Genomic DNA, 17,515 nt, shown 5'->3' with positions numbered 1-17,515 from the left:
AATCTTTTTATCATTCAACTCAGTGCTCATTTCATTGTGTGCCAACTGTTCCACGGTGAATTTCAATTTTACATTGAGTACCCTCTGAATTTCAAAACTTTGTTTCCTTAGTCTCTTCTGAGCTTTTAATATGCTAATATGCGTAGGGTTTCTCACAGATGACAATGGTAATAATAGAGCATTTATGGACTGGCTAAATGCTTTACATAGATCATCTATGAATACTGTAATTATCTCCATTACACAGAGAAGAAAACTTGAATTAGAATTAATTTGCCTCAAGTCATGTGGCTAGTCAGTACACAAGGACTGAAACTTAGGTCTGTCTGATTCTAGAGTTAGCTCTTTTAACGTCCAAGCTGTAATTTCTCTAAAGGATATAATTATGAAGCATTTCCCAATGTATTTAACCACAGAATCCCAACCAAGGAACACCTATTAACATTTATCGGAACTAATATTCTCTAAAACAGTCTGGGAATGCTGGTTCAGTTTGTGCTAAAATCTTTTTAACAAATGCTTATGAGATTAAAATAGATATAATATTTAACTGCAAGCACAGTAATTACAAATAGAAAACATTTATAGAGAAAAAAAGACAGGGAACAATACACGAGTACATTAACCGTGTTTGGATAGTGAGAGTCAAGACTTTTTTCTTTTTCCTTTACTAAATTGAAACATAATAAAATGAACATATTTTTTACGACAAAAAGCTTTTGAACAGTATTATCTAAATTGTTCTACCCCTTCACAATAATTTTCTTTTCAACGTTCACATTTTCTCAAATCTAAAATGCCATTGTAAGACGACTCTAATCATAAAAGCTTCATGAAAGCTGGAACTGATTTTACCAAATGCATGAATTGAGACTACATCTTAATCATTGATCACACACATAAAAGATTATTTCTGGGATTCTTATCGTTTCTAAATGGCTCCCCTTTACCTAAGCAATCTCCTCAGTAGTCTTCCCCACTCTAATTCTAAATTGCTAGGGATTTATTTTAAATAACAAACTCCCTGTCCCAGGCTCTCAATATTAGGACGTATAAACAAATAAGCTATTGCTTTGAAATGAAAGTTTTAAGTACAGATTTGCAATTTTACTTCATAGTATAGGAACTCTACAAAAATTTGGAAATGTCTCTCTACTTTGCAAAACTCTAATTTCACTACTTCAGAATTGCAATTAGGAAAAAAATTATATTCTTCTTAGATACTCGAAGTATGTATTTTGTCAAATCTAAGATGCCATCAATTGTAAAATGGCTCTAATCATAAGATGCTCTGTTACTTTACGTACCATTTAAAAAAAACCACAGCTGATTTAGCTAACCCAATGCTTTCTTATCACTTAGTTGCAGCCTGTATTATTTGAAAGACCTCTTTTAAATTTAGCCCTGTTTTTATCTTATATCACATTTCTGTTTCCCTGTATTTCTGCATACACAATAATTTTTCATTTTAATGCTAAATCATTTTTTAAAGGATACTTAAAATGAAGAGTAAACTCAACAACGCTATATACCAAGAGTACACATAACTCAACCGAACTGATGACACTATTAACAGTTATAACCAGTTTGCTTTAAGTGTGGGCATTGACAACTACATCACAACTGCCTCTTAGTGTAGTGCTTTTAAGACAATTATAAGATACACTACTATCTCAGAAATGTACATATGAGAAAACTGTGCCTATCAGAATTAATAAACTATAGTAATTTTAATCTTTTTTCTCTCTTCTCCTACCATTATCTCTATTCTTATCTTCCAAACTCCTTTCCTCCATTTGCTTCCTAATCTAATTGCCAAGTTACCCCACTCTAAGAACATCTTTCTTACAGTGCTACAGAACGTGGTACATATTCTCCATGGCAGAGAGAGATCCTTTTAAAAGGAAGTCAGAGTATGCCACTCCACTGCTCAAAACCCGCCAATGGCTCAGATGCCCTCAAGCTCCTTCCTGACCTGCTCCTGCTCTCTCTGATTTTGTCTTCGGCTTATTTCCTACACTTCACTCTGACCCACAGGCCTCCTCGATATTGAGGCGTTTCCGCTTCACGGCCTTTGCAGTGGCTAGTCCTTCTGCCTAACCGCACGTTCCCAAGATAGCTGTACGGTTAATTCTCTCATTCTGTCAGCTCTTTACTCGAAAGGCAGCTTTTCAGTGAGACCTTCCCTGGCCTCATTAAAATTTCATCCTATATGCTCCTTCCCTGCTTTATTATTTTTCTCTTCCGCACTCACTACGCCCTAAAACATGGTACGTTTTTCTTAATTGTATTTAGTGTGTGTCTAACTCAATAAAATGTGAATTAGTTGGACAGGAATTTTTACCTGTTCTGTTACTGCTGTTTACCCAATGCCTAAACCAGTGCCTGGAACTTAGAGGGCGCGAAACGACCACACGCGGAATGAATGAATTCCTGTCTCCCCGCCCCCAGTCCTTTGACTCACACACACACACATGTAAAAGTGAACATGTTTGTGAATCTATCTTTTCCAGCAGCATCCTTTCCCTGGGCCCCGTCTGAAGGTCCCGGGCTCGTCCCTACTTCCCCATGCCACGACTGGTGCTTGGGTGAGCAACTTCCCCCAGCTCCCGCGGGCCAGACCCTGTCTCCCGCAGGCGAGGAAGCGAAGGAGACTCCTCGACCGCAGCCCACCCACCCCGGGACCCTCCGCGGACACTCACATTAAGGGGCAGACAGGGACGCCGCGCAGCCTCCGCCCGGAGCAGAAGGGACGGCGCCGGAGCACGAGGGCGATGAGAAAGGACCCCCCACGAGGTGTCCCCGTTAAACGCCTGAGCGCGCTCCGCAGATTCGACTACAAATTCTGTCGCACCTTCCTGTGCTACACCACGCTGTGGGGCTTCCTCAGCCAATAAAGCCAATAACGGCAACTCCCCCCCGCACCTCTTCTTCAGTCGCTACATTTTGTCGCCAGATGAGGCAAGGGGAAAGACGCCGGACGTCGGGGACTTTGCTCAGGGTTGCGTCGCGGGGCTGTGAGGTCAGAGGAAAGGGCTCAGCTGCGTTGAGGGGCGGGGCTGGCGCTGTCAGCTGAGAGGGCCGGGTTCGCGCCCCCGCCGGCTTCCGACCAGGAAGGCGGAGGGCTGAGCTCGCCGGCACAGGGCCTCCGGCGCTCGGGAGCGGCCCCGTTTGTGGAAGCACTTGCAGTGTGGGGCCTGGCGCCCAGAGGAGTTGGGGCAGCCGCAGCGACCGCGCTGGAGCCCGTGTGGGAGCGCCGGCCCGTTGCCTTTGCCTCCGCCTGCGTCCCCACACTCAGAGGCAGGTATTGGGGTTCCCCGCTTTCTGCTTCGTGATGGGTGGGGCTGGTGCGGGCAGAGGAAGGTCAGGTGCGGCGGTGGCCGGCGTGTCCGCAGTGGGAGGTGCAGCCCTGTGCGGCAGCTTGCTGCAAGTGCGGTCCCCAGCCCGCCTTCCCGCGCACCACCCCTGAGCCCTCGGAACTGTACGCGGCGCTTGCAAAGGAGCTTCCCAGGGGACCTAGAGGAGAGGCTAGAGAATGTGGCGTCGGCTGTCCATGGCTCACCGCAGGTGCCAACTCGGGCTTTGGCTGGTTTCTGGTTTTCAAGGTTTAGCCAGCTGTCGAGGTGTAGCGTTCCCTTGTGGAGGGGGAGAAAGGGAACGAGTGGAAGGAAGTTCCTTTAGAAGTGTCAGTGGCTGCTTTTCAAGGTTCTTGTCCCTGTTTTTATTTGGGACAGAAAGCTTTTTGAGGGAAAATATACAAAAGGAATGAACTAGTGTTATTCGTCCGCTGAAGAAATGTGTAAACGGTTTTATTCATGATGAAATCAGCGTCTTTTGCCCTATTTTTGACCTTTTTTCCCCCATGTAAGTGAGGTCGACTCCAAGTTCTTTGAGGGCAGACATTGTGTCTTGTTCATAGTCGTTGCCCCAGCTGCTGGAAAAACTCCTGACTTGAAATAGAAACTTCAAGATACTTGTTGAATGAATGAATTTTCAAACCCAGTTGTTTACATTGTTATTTTTCCTCCACTAATCTCGTACCTCAGCTGTTTTTCTCAGTAGCTTTCTTCCACTCACCAAGAGTGAGCACATCTGTGTCTGTATTTTTTATGTTTGCGCCTTTTATGTGCACCCATCTCATATAGTTGAAGCAGGACACTGATGAAATGTTTTTTGCTACCTAGTATTTTAGCGTTTTGAACCATTCGCATTTTCTTTATTTGGTTACTTGATTTTTAGCTGTCTAAGGGATAGAGGCATCTAATTGAAAATCAAGTAGTATAGAGGGATTGCATAATAAAATGCAACAGTTCACTGTCTCCCTTCCCACCCTCCGTCCTGTTCTTCAGAGATAACCACTTTTAACTGTCTAATTTTAGGTCTGTATGTTGAATAATAAGTTAAACTGCTAATTCTGTTTTTTCTTTTTTGACTATTTTTTTTAGGTATACTTTTTGGTAAGGAAAATTGGCCCTGAGCTAGCATCTGTTGCCAGTCTCCCTCTTTTTTTTCCTCTTTATCTTCAGAGCCCCAGCACATAGTTGTATATCCTAGTTGTAGATCATTCTAGTTCTCCTGTGTGGGATGCTGCCACAGCATGGCTTGATGAGTGGTGTGTAGGTCTGCGCCCAGGATCCAAACCCCAGCTCCCAAAAGGACCACGTGAACTTAACCGCTTGACCACGGGCCAGCCGCGTTTTTTGACTTTTAGCAGTAGAAAGCCCACACCATCCACAACCTGTCTTCTCCAAGTTTTTGAATGGTCATGACAGTTTTTAGTTTTCATGTTAGTTAGTTTTATAATTCTAAATAGTATATGTAAACTATTTTTTTCACATCACTTTTGAAAATATATTTTGGCTTCTTATTTGGTAAAATGAGGAAAGTATTGACTCTCCCTTTTCCTTTACCACCGGAGAAACCACATCCACTGCCCCTTCCCTTTGCTGGACCTTTACTTACAGGTGATCACGGTTAATAGCATTTATAACACGTTTCTTAACTACAATTGGTTTTTGTTTTGTTTATGTGCTAAAAACCAAGAAAATGTTACAATACTATGGCTTTGTAAATATACTTCAGTGCAGAGCCAAGAATTATGCCATGATACATTTCCTTCCCAGTGTTTTAATTTCATGACCACTGTACCACACTAAGGAGAAGATTTGTAATGTTGACGTCAAATTGATTCTTCTTTCCTCCTCCGTAGTGACGAAAAATTATCCCGTAGTTAAGTGTGCTTTATTTGGGGGGCCATATACTTAGTACTTTTTAACCCTCCTCACTTTCGTGAAGGACTTTCTGCTTTCTTTTGGGGAAAAGGTGCATGTGCTTTCTTCACTATGTCCTCTCGTTCTTTGTATGAGAAGCCTCCATTCCATTTCTCTGCTTGAAGACATTCCCCTAGGAACCCAATCACTTTCTGTTTAATTTGAATAAATAACGTTCTAGTCCTTTTGTACATCTTCTCTCCTGGGTTATATTGATTGAACTTGGGTAAGTTACATTGTTTCTTAACCACACATCTTCTATTATTTGCTCTTCTCGCTGTTTTGGTAGAATACATCCTAAAGAAACTTATTTACAAAAGGTATGTGGATTGTAATTTTATTTTGGGGGGAAGATTAGCCCTCACCTAACTGCTACCAGTCCTCCTCTGTTTGCTGAGGAAGGCTGGCCCTGAGCTAACATCTGTGCCCATCTTCCTCTACTTCATATGTGGACGCCTACCACAGCGTGGCTTGCCAAGCGGTGCCATGTCCCACACCCGGGATCCGAACCGGCGAACCCCAGGCCACCGAAGCGGAATGTGTGCACTTAATGGCTGCACCACTGGGCCAGCCCCTTTAATTTTATTTTTTAATGTTTGAATGGCTGTAAATTGTTTTGCTATTATGATTGATAGTTTGGCTGGGTATAGAAACAAAATTATTTCTTCAAATCTTTCAACACTTCACCATCTTCTAACTTCCATTGTGGCTCATGAGCTGAGAGTACCAGTTTGATCTTAATTTGTTGAGCCTGAACCAGTTGATTTTCTCTCTGAAATGATTAAAATTTTTAGTTATGCTTAATGCTTTGAAAATTTCTGATGATATGTCTTGGTGCGAGTTTATTCTCCGTGCAATGAACTCATTCAAAAGAGCTAGGATAAATGTCTCAATGTGGGTCTTTTTTCATTTAACCTCCTTGAAATTATAAGTCTTTTTAATTTAAAGGTACATATTTCCTTTTAGCTGTGGGGAGTTTTCTCCTATTCTGTCTTTCATAATTTATTCTTTATTTTCCTCTGTTCTCTTTTTTTGGAACTCCTATAAAGTGGTGGTTGTATTCTTATTTTGATTCACTATGTCTATTATCTTTTCTCTTATGTTTTTATCTTCTTCTGTTTTTGCTCCACATTCTGAGCAATTGTTTCAACTTTATTTTCCAGTGCTTCTATCTAATTTGGTAATCATATATTTAATTTCCAAGCACTCATTTTTAAATTATTCTTTTCTCATATTCTCTTAATTTTGTTTCATTTTTCATTTATTGTGAGATGAAACTTACACATATTAAAATGTACTGATTTTAAGTGACCCTGTTTGATGAGTTTTGATACATGTAAACATCCATGTGACAGCCATCACCCCAATCAAGATGTAGAACATGTGCACTAATCCAAAAAGTTCCTGTTTTCCCTGTCCAGTCCCGTCCTCCCTGCCTGAGGCACCACGTTCTCATTTTTATCGCTATAGTTGAGGACTGGAGTTCTGCTGGGTGGTTAAAGTTCTGTGTACTCTGCTTTGGGAGGCCCACGTTTGCAGTTCAGATCCCAGGTGCAGACTTACTCCACTCATCAGCCATCCTACGGAGGCATCCCACATGCACAGTGGAGGAAGATTGGCATGGATGTTAGCTCAGGGCTAATCTTCCTCAATCAAAAGAAAGAGGAAGACTGGCAACAGATGTTATCTCAGGATGAATCTTCCTCACATACACACACAGACAAAAAAACTGTAGTTCTAGAACTACATAAATGGAGTCATAGGATATGAACTCTTCTGGGTCTGCTTCTTTCATCAGCATAACATTTTTGAAATACATCCATGTTTTGGCGCGTTTGTCCCTTTTTTGTTGATGGTGAATAGAATTTCATTGGATGAATAAGCCACAATGTGTTTATCCATTCACTTGCGTGACATTTGTATTGCTTCCAGTTTTTGGCTGTTATGAGTAGACATACCATGAACATTCTCATGCAAGTATTTTTATGGACAAATATTTTCATTTTTCTTGGATATATACCTAGTAGAGTGGAATTTCTGAGTTATAAGGTTGGGGTATTTTTAATGTTAGAACAGTTTTCCAAACAGTTTTCCAAACTTCTTGTGTCATTTTACACTCCCACCAGCAGCAGTGTATCAGCTCCAATTCCACGTTTTCCTCAACACTGGCATTGCCAGTGATTCAGATTTTAGCCATTCTGGTAGGTGTGACATGGTGTGCTGTTGTGGTTTTAATTTGCATTTCCCTGATGATTAATGACATTGAGAACTTTTTCATGCCTTATTGTCTATTTGTATGCCTTCCTTTGTGAAAATATATGTTTAAGACTTTTGCCTATTTTTGCAATGACTTGTTTTTATTTTTATTATTGAGTTGCAGGCATTCTTTATTTACAGATGTGTTATCATATGTACACACACATACGTATATTTGATAAAGATGTCATGTACATGTGATGTCATATATATGTATGCATATATATAAATAATATATTCCTTATCTTTGTTTTGGATTTTCATTTTCTCAGAGGTGTCTTTTGTTGTGCAGATGTTTTAATTTTGATGAAGTCCAATTTATCATGTTCATCTTTTATGGTTAGTACTTTTTTTATCCCACCTAAGACATACTTGCCTATCCTAAGGTTGCAAAGATACTCTCTTCTGTATTCTTGTAGAAGACTTGAAGTGTTAGCCTTTACATTTAGGTCTAGAATGCATCTCAAATTTTTGTAGATGTAGCAGTAAGAGTTGAGGCTAATTTTTTCCATGGGGATAACTTCTTGTTTCAGCACCATTTGTTAAAAAGAAAGTCCTTCCCCTGTTGAATTCCTTGGCCTTTGTTGAAAACCAGTTCACTGTATTTTAAACATGAATTCCTTGGCCTTTGTTGAAAAACAGTTCACTGTATTTTAAGAATTTTTTAATTTTAAAATATAAATTAAAAAAAATTTATCATATGTATGATATATAGCACATGCATATATAGGTAGATAGAATATGGAAATTTTGGAGCATAATTATATGAATACCCATAAACCCACCAATTACTCAATGTTTTTGAAGCTTATGGGTTCTTCCCTAATCTCACCCTCACTTTTCCATAGCTTTTCCTGGCCTCAGGTGTTTGGGGTTTTTTTTTATTTCTTTCCATTTTGAGTATATTCTTACCTCACATGTAAGTATTCCTGAATTATTATTTATTTAGCTTTACTTGTGTTTGAATGTTATGAATATTGGCATAAGTTTTGTGTGACTTTTTCTTCCTACTCAACATTATACTTCTACGATTCACCTATGCCGTTAGGTGTTGCTGTATTTTGCTCATTTCCCATCGTGTATACTCTTCCATCAGATGAATGTACCACAATTCATTTAGCCATTTACCTGTCTTTGGACGTTTATGTTGTTTCCAGTTTGGGGATAATAGGAACAATGCCACCCTAATCTTTCTTCTGTGCATCACCTTGTGTATATATGTGGGAGTTTATGCAGGAGTAAAACAGCAAAATCGTGTCAAACTGTTTTCCAAAGCGATTGGACCAATTTACATTCTATTTCTCCATATCCTCCTAACATTGTGTTATCAGATTTTTACATTTTTACTATCTGGCAGGTATAAATTCTCATGTGGTTTTAATGAGCAGTTCCTTGGCTATTAATGAGGTTGTTTATCTGCTTGTATGTACATTGGCAATTCCTCTTCACTCTTATATGAAATATGTCTTTCCAAACCTCCTGTTTTACGTAATGGATGTAATGTCTTCTCAAATTTTTCTGAATATGTTAGAGTTGGTTTTGTTTTGTTGTTTTCTTCATAAATTATTTCAGTTTCCTCCAGGGCAGATTTTTTTGTTGTTGCTTATTTTATTCTTTGCCCTTTATGCTATAGTCTTCCTCAACTATTTGATGATTCCTGGACAGTTCATTATTTAAAGTTTCTGATCTGTCTGTATTTCCTCTTTCCTGACTTCCCTCACTCTGTGAGAAGGGAAAGTTTTGATGGTCTGTGAGTTATTCAGGCTTCAGGTAAATAGAAGAGCATTATTGATATGAATATGCAATAACGTGCTTCCTCCAAACTTAAACTGTCAGGGCTCATTGAAGAGGGAACGTTCTATCTTTTCCTTTTCTTGCCGTTGAAAATCTTTGATTTATGATTGGGTAGTTTTTCCTCTTTCATATCTTGGAACTTTTAAACTTTGATGTTTTTTACTGTGAAGTGTTCAGATTGGCATTTTCCTCCAAGTTATATATTATTAATCATGTTTAAGGTGAGAAAACACTGACTTAATGTTTGGTTGATCTGTCATAAAATTCTCTCCTTTTCCAGATTATCTTGGAACATCTAAGACTCTAAAAATGTTTCCCTTGAAGGATGCCGAAATGGGTGCCTTTACCTTTTTTGCCTCAGCTCTGCCACATGATGTTTGTGGAAGCAACGGGCTTCCTCTTACGCCAAATTCCATCAAAATTTTAGGGCGCTTTCAAATCCTTAAGACCATCACACATCCCAGACTGTGCCAGTACGTGGATATTTCTAGGGGAAAGCATGGTGAGTTGTTGCTCTTTTCTTCTCTTTGTATTCTCTGCTCTGTTACCCTGATTAGGTTATAATGTACAGTACAGAAGTAGAGTAATTAGTATGCTGAGTATGTGTACGGTCGCCCTTCCCTCCAGCCACTTCACACTGAGTTGTTGGAGTTTCCTGACTGCCATGGCCCCTCACCTGTCCTTGTTTGTACCCTCCTGGATTATACTCTGCCCCCTTCCCTGCAATCTGAGCTAGTCCCTTTCCTAGATTCTTTTAGAGCCTTCGTCACATTGTATTATTATTTTCTATTTAATTTGTCTTTGCTGAGGATTTTAGTTCTTGAAGATAAGGACTAAATGACTTTTATCTCTGACCTCAGAGCCAGTACTACACCTGGCACATAGGGGGCACTCAGTAAATGTTTGTTGAGTGAATGACTTAACAAATGACCACATTTGAGTGATTCCTTTCTCAGATTTGAATGAGGATTTTTAATTTTCAGAGAAACCACCTATCCTTAAGCATATTTCTTCACCCCTGTAAGAAGGAAATGAAAGTTCTAATGTTAGAAACTTTAGAAGTGTCTATTTGAATGTATTTTATGATTGTAGTAATAATTTGAGCAAGTCGTCTTCAAACGAAGAGGGAGTTGCTAATTTTTTTGAGGGGGTGGAGAGCTGCATTAGTCTTTTCATGTAGGATTCCATTTAGAGAACGGAAGTAGAAGAGTTGAGCCCTGCTGGTTGAAATGTCGATGTTTCACCCGGAAGATGTTTACCACCTTTTCAGTAATATAGTCAGGTTCTTCCCTATCCCGTTTCTTAGTCCGTTCAGGCTGCTATACCAAAACACCATAAGCTGAGTGCCTTTTAAACAACAAACATTTATTTCTCACAGTTCTAGAGGCCGGAAAGTGCAAGATCAAGGCCCCAGCAGATTCCAGGTCTGGCGAGGCCCTCTTCTTCATTGACAGCCATCTTCTCTCTGTAAACATGTGTGAAGGGGCTAAGGGGTTCTCAGTCTCTTTTTTAAGAGCATGTCATCCCATTCACTAGGGCAGAGCCCTCATGACCTAATCACCTCTCAAATGCCCCACCCCCAAACAACATCACATTGTGGGTTAGGTCTTAGCATAAGGATTTGGGAGGGACATGAACATTCGGTCTATAGCATCCCTAAAGATACTTATGATGGCAATATTTTAAAATTATTTTTGCAAGCTTAATTGCATGCTGAGGTTCTATCTCTTAAAATTATTTTAAATGCATTTCAGTGAAATGGATTTAATTTTTCTAACATAAAATAATTTATAAAAGTTAACCCTATACTTGCTGAAATTGAACTGTTTTTTTCCTATAAAAATGGCATTTTCATGTGTTTCAACCTAATATTAAAGACCCTCAAAAAATGCAAACTACATTTTCTTTCTCGTTTTGCTGAAAAATAGGCTAGGTGATACTTTCAAGTAATCTGTGTTGATGCAAATAATTCATAGTGAATTTATAAATCAAAATTGAGGTGAGTTTACTGTGAGCCAATTTGAGGACTTTAGCCCTGGAGGCTTTTCCACCGAGGAAGGAAGCTCTCTAAAGAAGTGGGGTGTACACAGTGGTTATATATCATGTTGGGACAGAGAGCATGTATCACATATGACAGGGAATATCTCTTTTACTACGGTCACAAGATACCTTTCTAGCACAGCACGTCAGTAGTCACAAAGCGAGCACAGCAAGTCAGTGGTCAGCAGGTCGCTGGTCACAAGGTGAGTTAAAGCAGGTCAGTAATTAATCCTTAGTTTCCGGGAAGAAATGCGTATCCTTAAATGCTGATATGAGGGAGGCAATGTCCCGGTCTTTAAGGTCATCATTCTTGGCTTTGGGACATTGTAAATATTTAAAGCAGATGTACAATGCATACTCAACGGGCCATGTCAGGCCCTTCTGGGAAAACAAGGTCAGGCTGTATTACTTTTAAACCAAATGGCTTCCTCAAGTACTCCAGTATATCCTATTGCTTTTCATTTATTCATCACTCTTAAAAATATTTGCTCTGAAAATATTTGTGTTTTATAGACTTTGAGTAGAAAATATTTTTTGTGATAAATATTAATGGCTAGTATTTGTTGAGTGTTTCTTATGTATTAGGCAGTATTCTAAGTGCTTTACATATTTTAATCAACTTAATCCTCATAACATTACCGTAAGGTAGGAACAGTTATTCTCATTTCACAGATAAGGAAATTAAGCCACAGAGCAATTGAGTAACTAATCCAAAGTCACACAACTAGTAAGTAAAAAAAGGTGTAATACTTTCTATCATTTTTTTGAAAGATTTTTGGAGCTAAGTCTATGTTAATGCAAATATTGACACGTTCTACCAATCAGAGCTATTTAGTGCCTTAAATACTTTGGAGCTCCATCACATACCTAATGTCTTGAATATTTAGATATGTTGGGAGGCCTAGTGAGAGACATAGGAAAGAAGGAGGTAAAAAAGAGGTAATTGTCCTGCTGATGATAAAAATTCTTGATTTTTAATATTCCTATGTATATATGCACACGCACACAAACTGATGTGTTAAAGTGTATATCATTCTCTTGGAGCTTCCTTTACTATGGAAGATTGCCTTTGATTGATCTATCCAGCAAATATTAGTAAATGTTTACCAAATTTGGCCTAACCTTTCAAGAGAGAAGGTGGATGGGGCCGTATTGAGACCATAACAGTCTCTCTCCATAGGGCACAAACTTGGAGGGCAGAGCTGTAGAAAGCTAGAATTGAATCAGAGGTTATAAAGATGCTGATGAATGGAAGATTTGTTTAGGAGCCAGTCTGTCTCGTCCACTCTGACATTTCTTACACTGTGCTTTGGTATACATAACCTCAGTTGTGTCCACCGGAGTTGGACAATACTTTAACAGGCTCTTGCCTGACACTCTTGCCCTCCTTGTGTCAGGTGCCAGGTATAATGAAGATGAATAAGACAGGATCCCAGTTCCCAAGGAAACTCTAGAAGTAGTAGAGGAGAAAAATGCAGACATGATTATAATATGGTAATAGTTGCTATAGTAGATGATGGACAATATGCTATGCCGTGGGAGTACCAAGGAGGGAATATTAAGTTCCACATTGAAGAATACAGATATTAATCAGACTTATGTGTATAAATTTTTGGTGAGATAAGGGAGTTTAGAACACAGAGGGGAAGCTCTTCTGTCTGTGAAGTTTTATTTACTTTCATTCATTTTAATGGTACTGGTAGCCTAAAAGGATTAATCCATTTTTAAAAGATGTGCTGGCCTTTTGTTGTTGACATACTCCTAATAAACCAAATCTTAATATTATTCTCAATCAGTCATTCTTATTCTTTTTAGAGGAATTTATGTTTCTTAATTAATTATAATCTTACTTTTTTCCAAAAACAAAATTGAGACAAGTTAAAGGCATACAATATTTTGTATATATAGTACATGAAAGAAAATATATAGTCAAGATGGGTAGAAAGGAAACAAGAGTAAGATATAAAGTTAGTGATATTAATATATAGTTCCTTCACATGGACTATAAATTTATTTGTAAACTTCTTATAGGTCAAGGCAAAGAAGGAAATCCAACTGCTTCAAATTACTTTTATAGTGAAGCTACATATTGAGAAATGAATTTTTAGGTATTTACCTACATCTGGAAAAATGATCAGTTACAAGCTTTATAATGTTCATACTATCTGTTGCCCAGGTGACGTTGGAGACGTTGGTATAGGAACTTCCTTGGTATGGGGACCTGAGATCTCCTACGTTTGTTGTTATGGGTGGTGTTCTCAACACATCTGTCTGGATTTGCTTTATTATTCCTTTTTGTGTTGATCTCTGAGCCGGGAAGTATCTGTAGGGGGAACATCTAAGTAAACTAAATCTGACAGTTTAAAAAAGCAGCTCTTAACTCAGGGGCCACAGGGGCCTATGAATGGATGTCAAGAGATCTGTGAACCTCTTGAAATTGTATATAAAATTTTGTGTGTGTGTGTATACAAGCATTTTTCTGGATAACCAGTCTATAGTTTTCATCAGATTCTCAAAAGGATTTCTAATATAAAGAAAGGGTTTAAAAGTCCTTATGGAGGGGCTGGCCCTGTGGCCGAGTGGTTAAGTTCGCGCACTCCGCTGCAGGCGGCCCAGTGTTTCGTTAGTTCGAATCCTGGGCGCGGACATGGCACTGCTCATCAGACCACGCTGAGGCAGCGTCCCACATGCCACAACTAGAAGAACCCACAATGAAGAATACACAACTATGTACCGGGGGGCTTTGGGGAGAAAAAGGAAAAAATAAAATCTTAAAAAAATAAATAAATAAATAAATAAAAAAATAAATAAAAGTCCTTATGGAGAGTATCAAGAGCCATGGAGAGAATTTATCTTCTTTATTTAAAGACAAACTTGAGAAGTTCTAATGTAGGGCCGTAGACCTTCCAGAGTTGGTTTGACCTGTATTTAGGGGGTAGCATATCACATACTTACCAGTCAGGGGGCTCACAGTCAGGGCCACCATACGGAGCTTTGCAGTTTGCTCACGGCACAAAAGCTCCTAGCTAATGGAATAGGGGGAGCTGAAAGCTGGCTCTCTAATTTGTTCTAGGGGAGGGGTGCTTTTTCTAATTTGCTTGAATATAACCATGAAGACTAGTGCTCCCTATACCTACAGTAGACTTTATAGATAGCTCCAGCTATTTGCCAAAAGTCTATAAAGGAATCTTTGGCAAATTTGTTGTTTTTTTAAAAAAATAACTTTCTGCTAAAGTTTTTATTTGACAATTGTTTCAATGACATTAACTAAATGTTTATGGCTAGCTTTGCACAGGAACCTTCTTTTTAGTTATCACTGTCAGGTAGAAACTGACTCCGTTAGACACTGGGAGACTCTGTTAGTGTAGAAACCAGCTCAGCAATCCGGGCAGTCTCCTTAGGCCTGTCCAGCGTATCACTGGTTACTGCGTCCCCTGCTTGCCCAGCTCCTAGATGTCAGCAGCCCTGTCTTCTAGGGGAACATAGGTCATGGATGTGTATAGAATTCATGTTAGAGTATCAGTGATTGTCAGAAGGTTAGAGGATTTATCTTCTTTATATTGACAGTGTCCCTTGTCCTGAGAAGTTGTATGCATAAGGAGTAAATAACTGAATTAGAATAAGCATTTATCTAAAGGTCTGTTTTTTCCAAAGCATCACACTCGTTTCAGTTGCATTTAGTTTGAAAAATTTGAAAAGGTTCTACTCAACAGTTTCCTTACTGAACAACACACATTTCTCAGTGAGAAACACCGTATGATTTTGGTTTGAACTCCACTTGATCATCTCCTCAAAGAATTTTGATTTTGGTTCCTTTTCCCCCTTTATTTAGCTCTTGCTGTGCAGATATCTCAGAACATGTCCTTGTTAGTCCCCCGCCTTCCCTTCTTTCTTGAAGTTACGTATGATGTAGTCTGTTTTAGCGACATTATGTTTTCACAGGTTAGCTCAGAAGTCAGACTTCCACTGTTTTCTATAGACCATTTAAAACTGATTCAACATGTTGTTAGTTTCTTACTAATTCAGCAGGATGAAGTATTTAATCTCAAGAATAGTGGACATTTTATTAGAATTTGAGAACTTGGTTTATTAAAAGAAAAATTAAGGAAATATCTTTGAAAGAAAAAAGGCCAATAAAGCATGAGAATATTTAAGTTAACAAATTTAGTCTTTTTCTTTTGAGCTTGAAATCTCAGCAGTGTTTAGAAGCAGAGTGAGGATTTTAAATGGTAATGCATCTCATTTTATTTGGTATTAATTACCCAGAAATCTTTTGGTGATTGCTAGTGAAATCAAGAACAAATTATTTAATTAATATATTTGAAATTCAAGTAGAGAATAATAGAATTTTTAAGGACCTATAAAATAACTTATTCTCTATCCCTAGCTGCATGTACATTTCAACCTTAGTATCTATGTCAGTTCAGAGGTCCATCAGAGAAACAGAACTGGTAGAATATGAATTTTAAGAGATTGATTGCTAGGAATTGGCTTATGTGACTCTGGAGATTGTCAGGCCAGTCTGAAACCCACAGGGCAGGCTGCCAAGAAGGGCAAGCTGAACTCGGATGCGAGCGGAAGCTGCTATCACTGGTGGTGTTTCTTCTTCAGAGGAGCTGCAGCGCTGCTCACAAGGCCTTGACAGCCAGTTGAGTCAGGATGGCCCAGATTGTCTGGGATAACCGATCTTACTGAAAATAAATGGATTGTAGATTTTATGAGTATTTATTTAGATATTATATATTATATTATATTTAAAAGGTGATGAGCTAGTCTGTTTTACTGTGAAGAGCAAAAGAATGATGCAGCAGCTGTATTCTAATAAACTTTCATATTAACACATTCACAGTTTACCTTTTTCTTCCTCTAAGTTAAAAAAAAATTTTTGAATCTTTCTTTTAGTCTCTCCTTATTCAATTCCTTTATTATCTTTCTTGCTTAATATTGTACTCTCTTCAGTTTCTCAGCATTGAGTTAAAACATACAGCTCAGGTTGTATGTATACTACATTGATACTTGGCGTTCATCAAATATTTGTTAGAAGAAAGTCTTATATGTTCTACTCTTTAAAGTTTATCTTAGCGTCACATTTGTTTTTTATAAATCACTACATTGCTGACTTTTATTTGGCACATTATGATTCCCAAATATTTTTGTCCTATTTTATTCTGTGAAACTATAATGTTTTTATAACAAGCAAGTGGTCCAGAGTTTCAGGATGAGGACTCTCTAATGATTTCTTGAAAAAACTGGTTCATATTGGAAACATTGTTTTGGTATACACTCCATTACCTCTGGGAGAGACTTTGATATTCTGCCAAGGATTATGGCTCTACTGTATTAAAATAATGCTTCAAAATTCCATAGAATCCTGAAGCTTTGGCAAACTCTGGATTATGATATTTTGAAGGACTTTCCAGAAGAAGCCGGACAAATTTTTTTTTTCTAAATAATTTTAAGCATGACAAATTTTAGGCTACTGCCAAATACTTTGGAAATCTCTCATAGATATGGAGACTTATGAATATCCAATTTAAAATCATTAATTAATGGAGCATACATATTTTAATAAGTTTTGATGTTTTTGTTTTATGTTAAAAGCAGCACTATTGAGGTATTATTATGCCTAGTTTACAACATAGGCATATAATATTCTACACAGGACAGATGTCTATTTAGATAATGACTGTCACCACATGAGACTTATTCATTTCTAATGGCTACATCATGCCTTTGCTCAAGTTGATTCATTTAACAAGTATTTTTGTATGAAGTGGTTATATGTTTGAGGTGACATTCTAGACTATGGCAATACATTTTTAACAAGACCAACATTGTTCCTGCCATCATGAAACATTATCTAGAGGAGATCAAAGATATTAAATAAAAACATAGAAATCTTCAGAGTTGAAATAAGTGCTACAAAAGAAAAGTGCAGTGTAGAATCAATTATATTGTAGGAGGAGGAAATTGACTTGGGGGCCCAGAAAAAAGTTTCCTGAGGAAGTCACACTTAACTGAGGGATGAATAATCATAATAGCTCACACTTAGGGAGTGATCGCTATGTGCCAGGCATGGTTCACGTCCTTATTATATCTTAACTCATTTCAGCTTCACCACTACTCTATGAGGTAGGTGCTATAATTTTCCTCAT

General features: G+C 38.4%; 2 protein-coding genes across 12 annotated transcripts in view; one reads left to right on the top strand and one right to left on the bottom strand.

The window, feature by feature from the left end:
- Positions 1 to 3,017, bottom strand: part of AIMP1 (aminoacyl tRNA synthetase complex interacting multifunctional protein 1) — a 103,226-nt gene extending 100,209 nt beyond the window's left edge. For 5 of the 6 annotated variants that reach the window (XR_011501815.1, XR_011501814.1, XR_011501816.1 and 2 more), the window contains exon 1: positions 2,703 to 3,011. Coding sequence is in view for 1 of the 6 variants with exons in the window: in XM_014839104.3 (XP_014694590.3) it covers positions 2,703 to 2,704 (2 nt within the window). In the remaining 5 variants the exon portion in view is untranslated. Of the gene's footprint in view, positions 1 to 2,702 lie in introns of all 6 variants that reach the window. The other variant, XM_014839104.3, reaches the window with a different exon arrangement.
- Positions 3,010 to 17,515, top strand: part of TBCK (TBC1 domain containing kinase) — a 196,946-nt gene continuing 182,440 nt past the window's right edge. Inside the window, exons 1-2 of one of the 6 annotated variants that reach the window (XM_014839107.3) lie at positions 3,010 to 3,300; positions 9,601 to 9,822. In XM_014839107.3, coding sequence (XP_014694593.1) covers positions 9,630 to 9,822 — 193 coding nt within the window. In that variant the 5' untranslated portion in view covers positions 3,010 to 3,300; positions 9,601 to 9,629. The remainder of the gene's footprint in view (positions 3,301 to 9,600; positions 9,823 to 17,515) is intronic. The other 5 variants (XM_070504537.1, XM_070504536.1, XM_070504539.1 and 2 more) reach the window with 5 other exon arrangements.

This window comes from Equus asinus, chromosome 3, assembly GCF_041296235.1.
Source record: "Equus asinus isolate D_3611 breed Donkey chromosome 3, EquAss-T2T_v2, whole genome shotgun sequence".
NCBI classification, from domain to species: Eukaryota; Metazoa; Chordata; class Mammalia; order Perissodactyla; family Equidae; genus Equus; species Equus asinus.
This window is presented reverse-complemented; position numbering and strand designations above follow the sequence as displayed.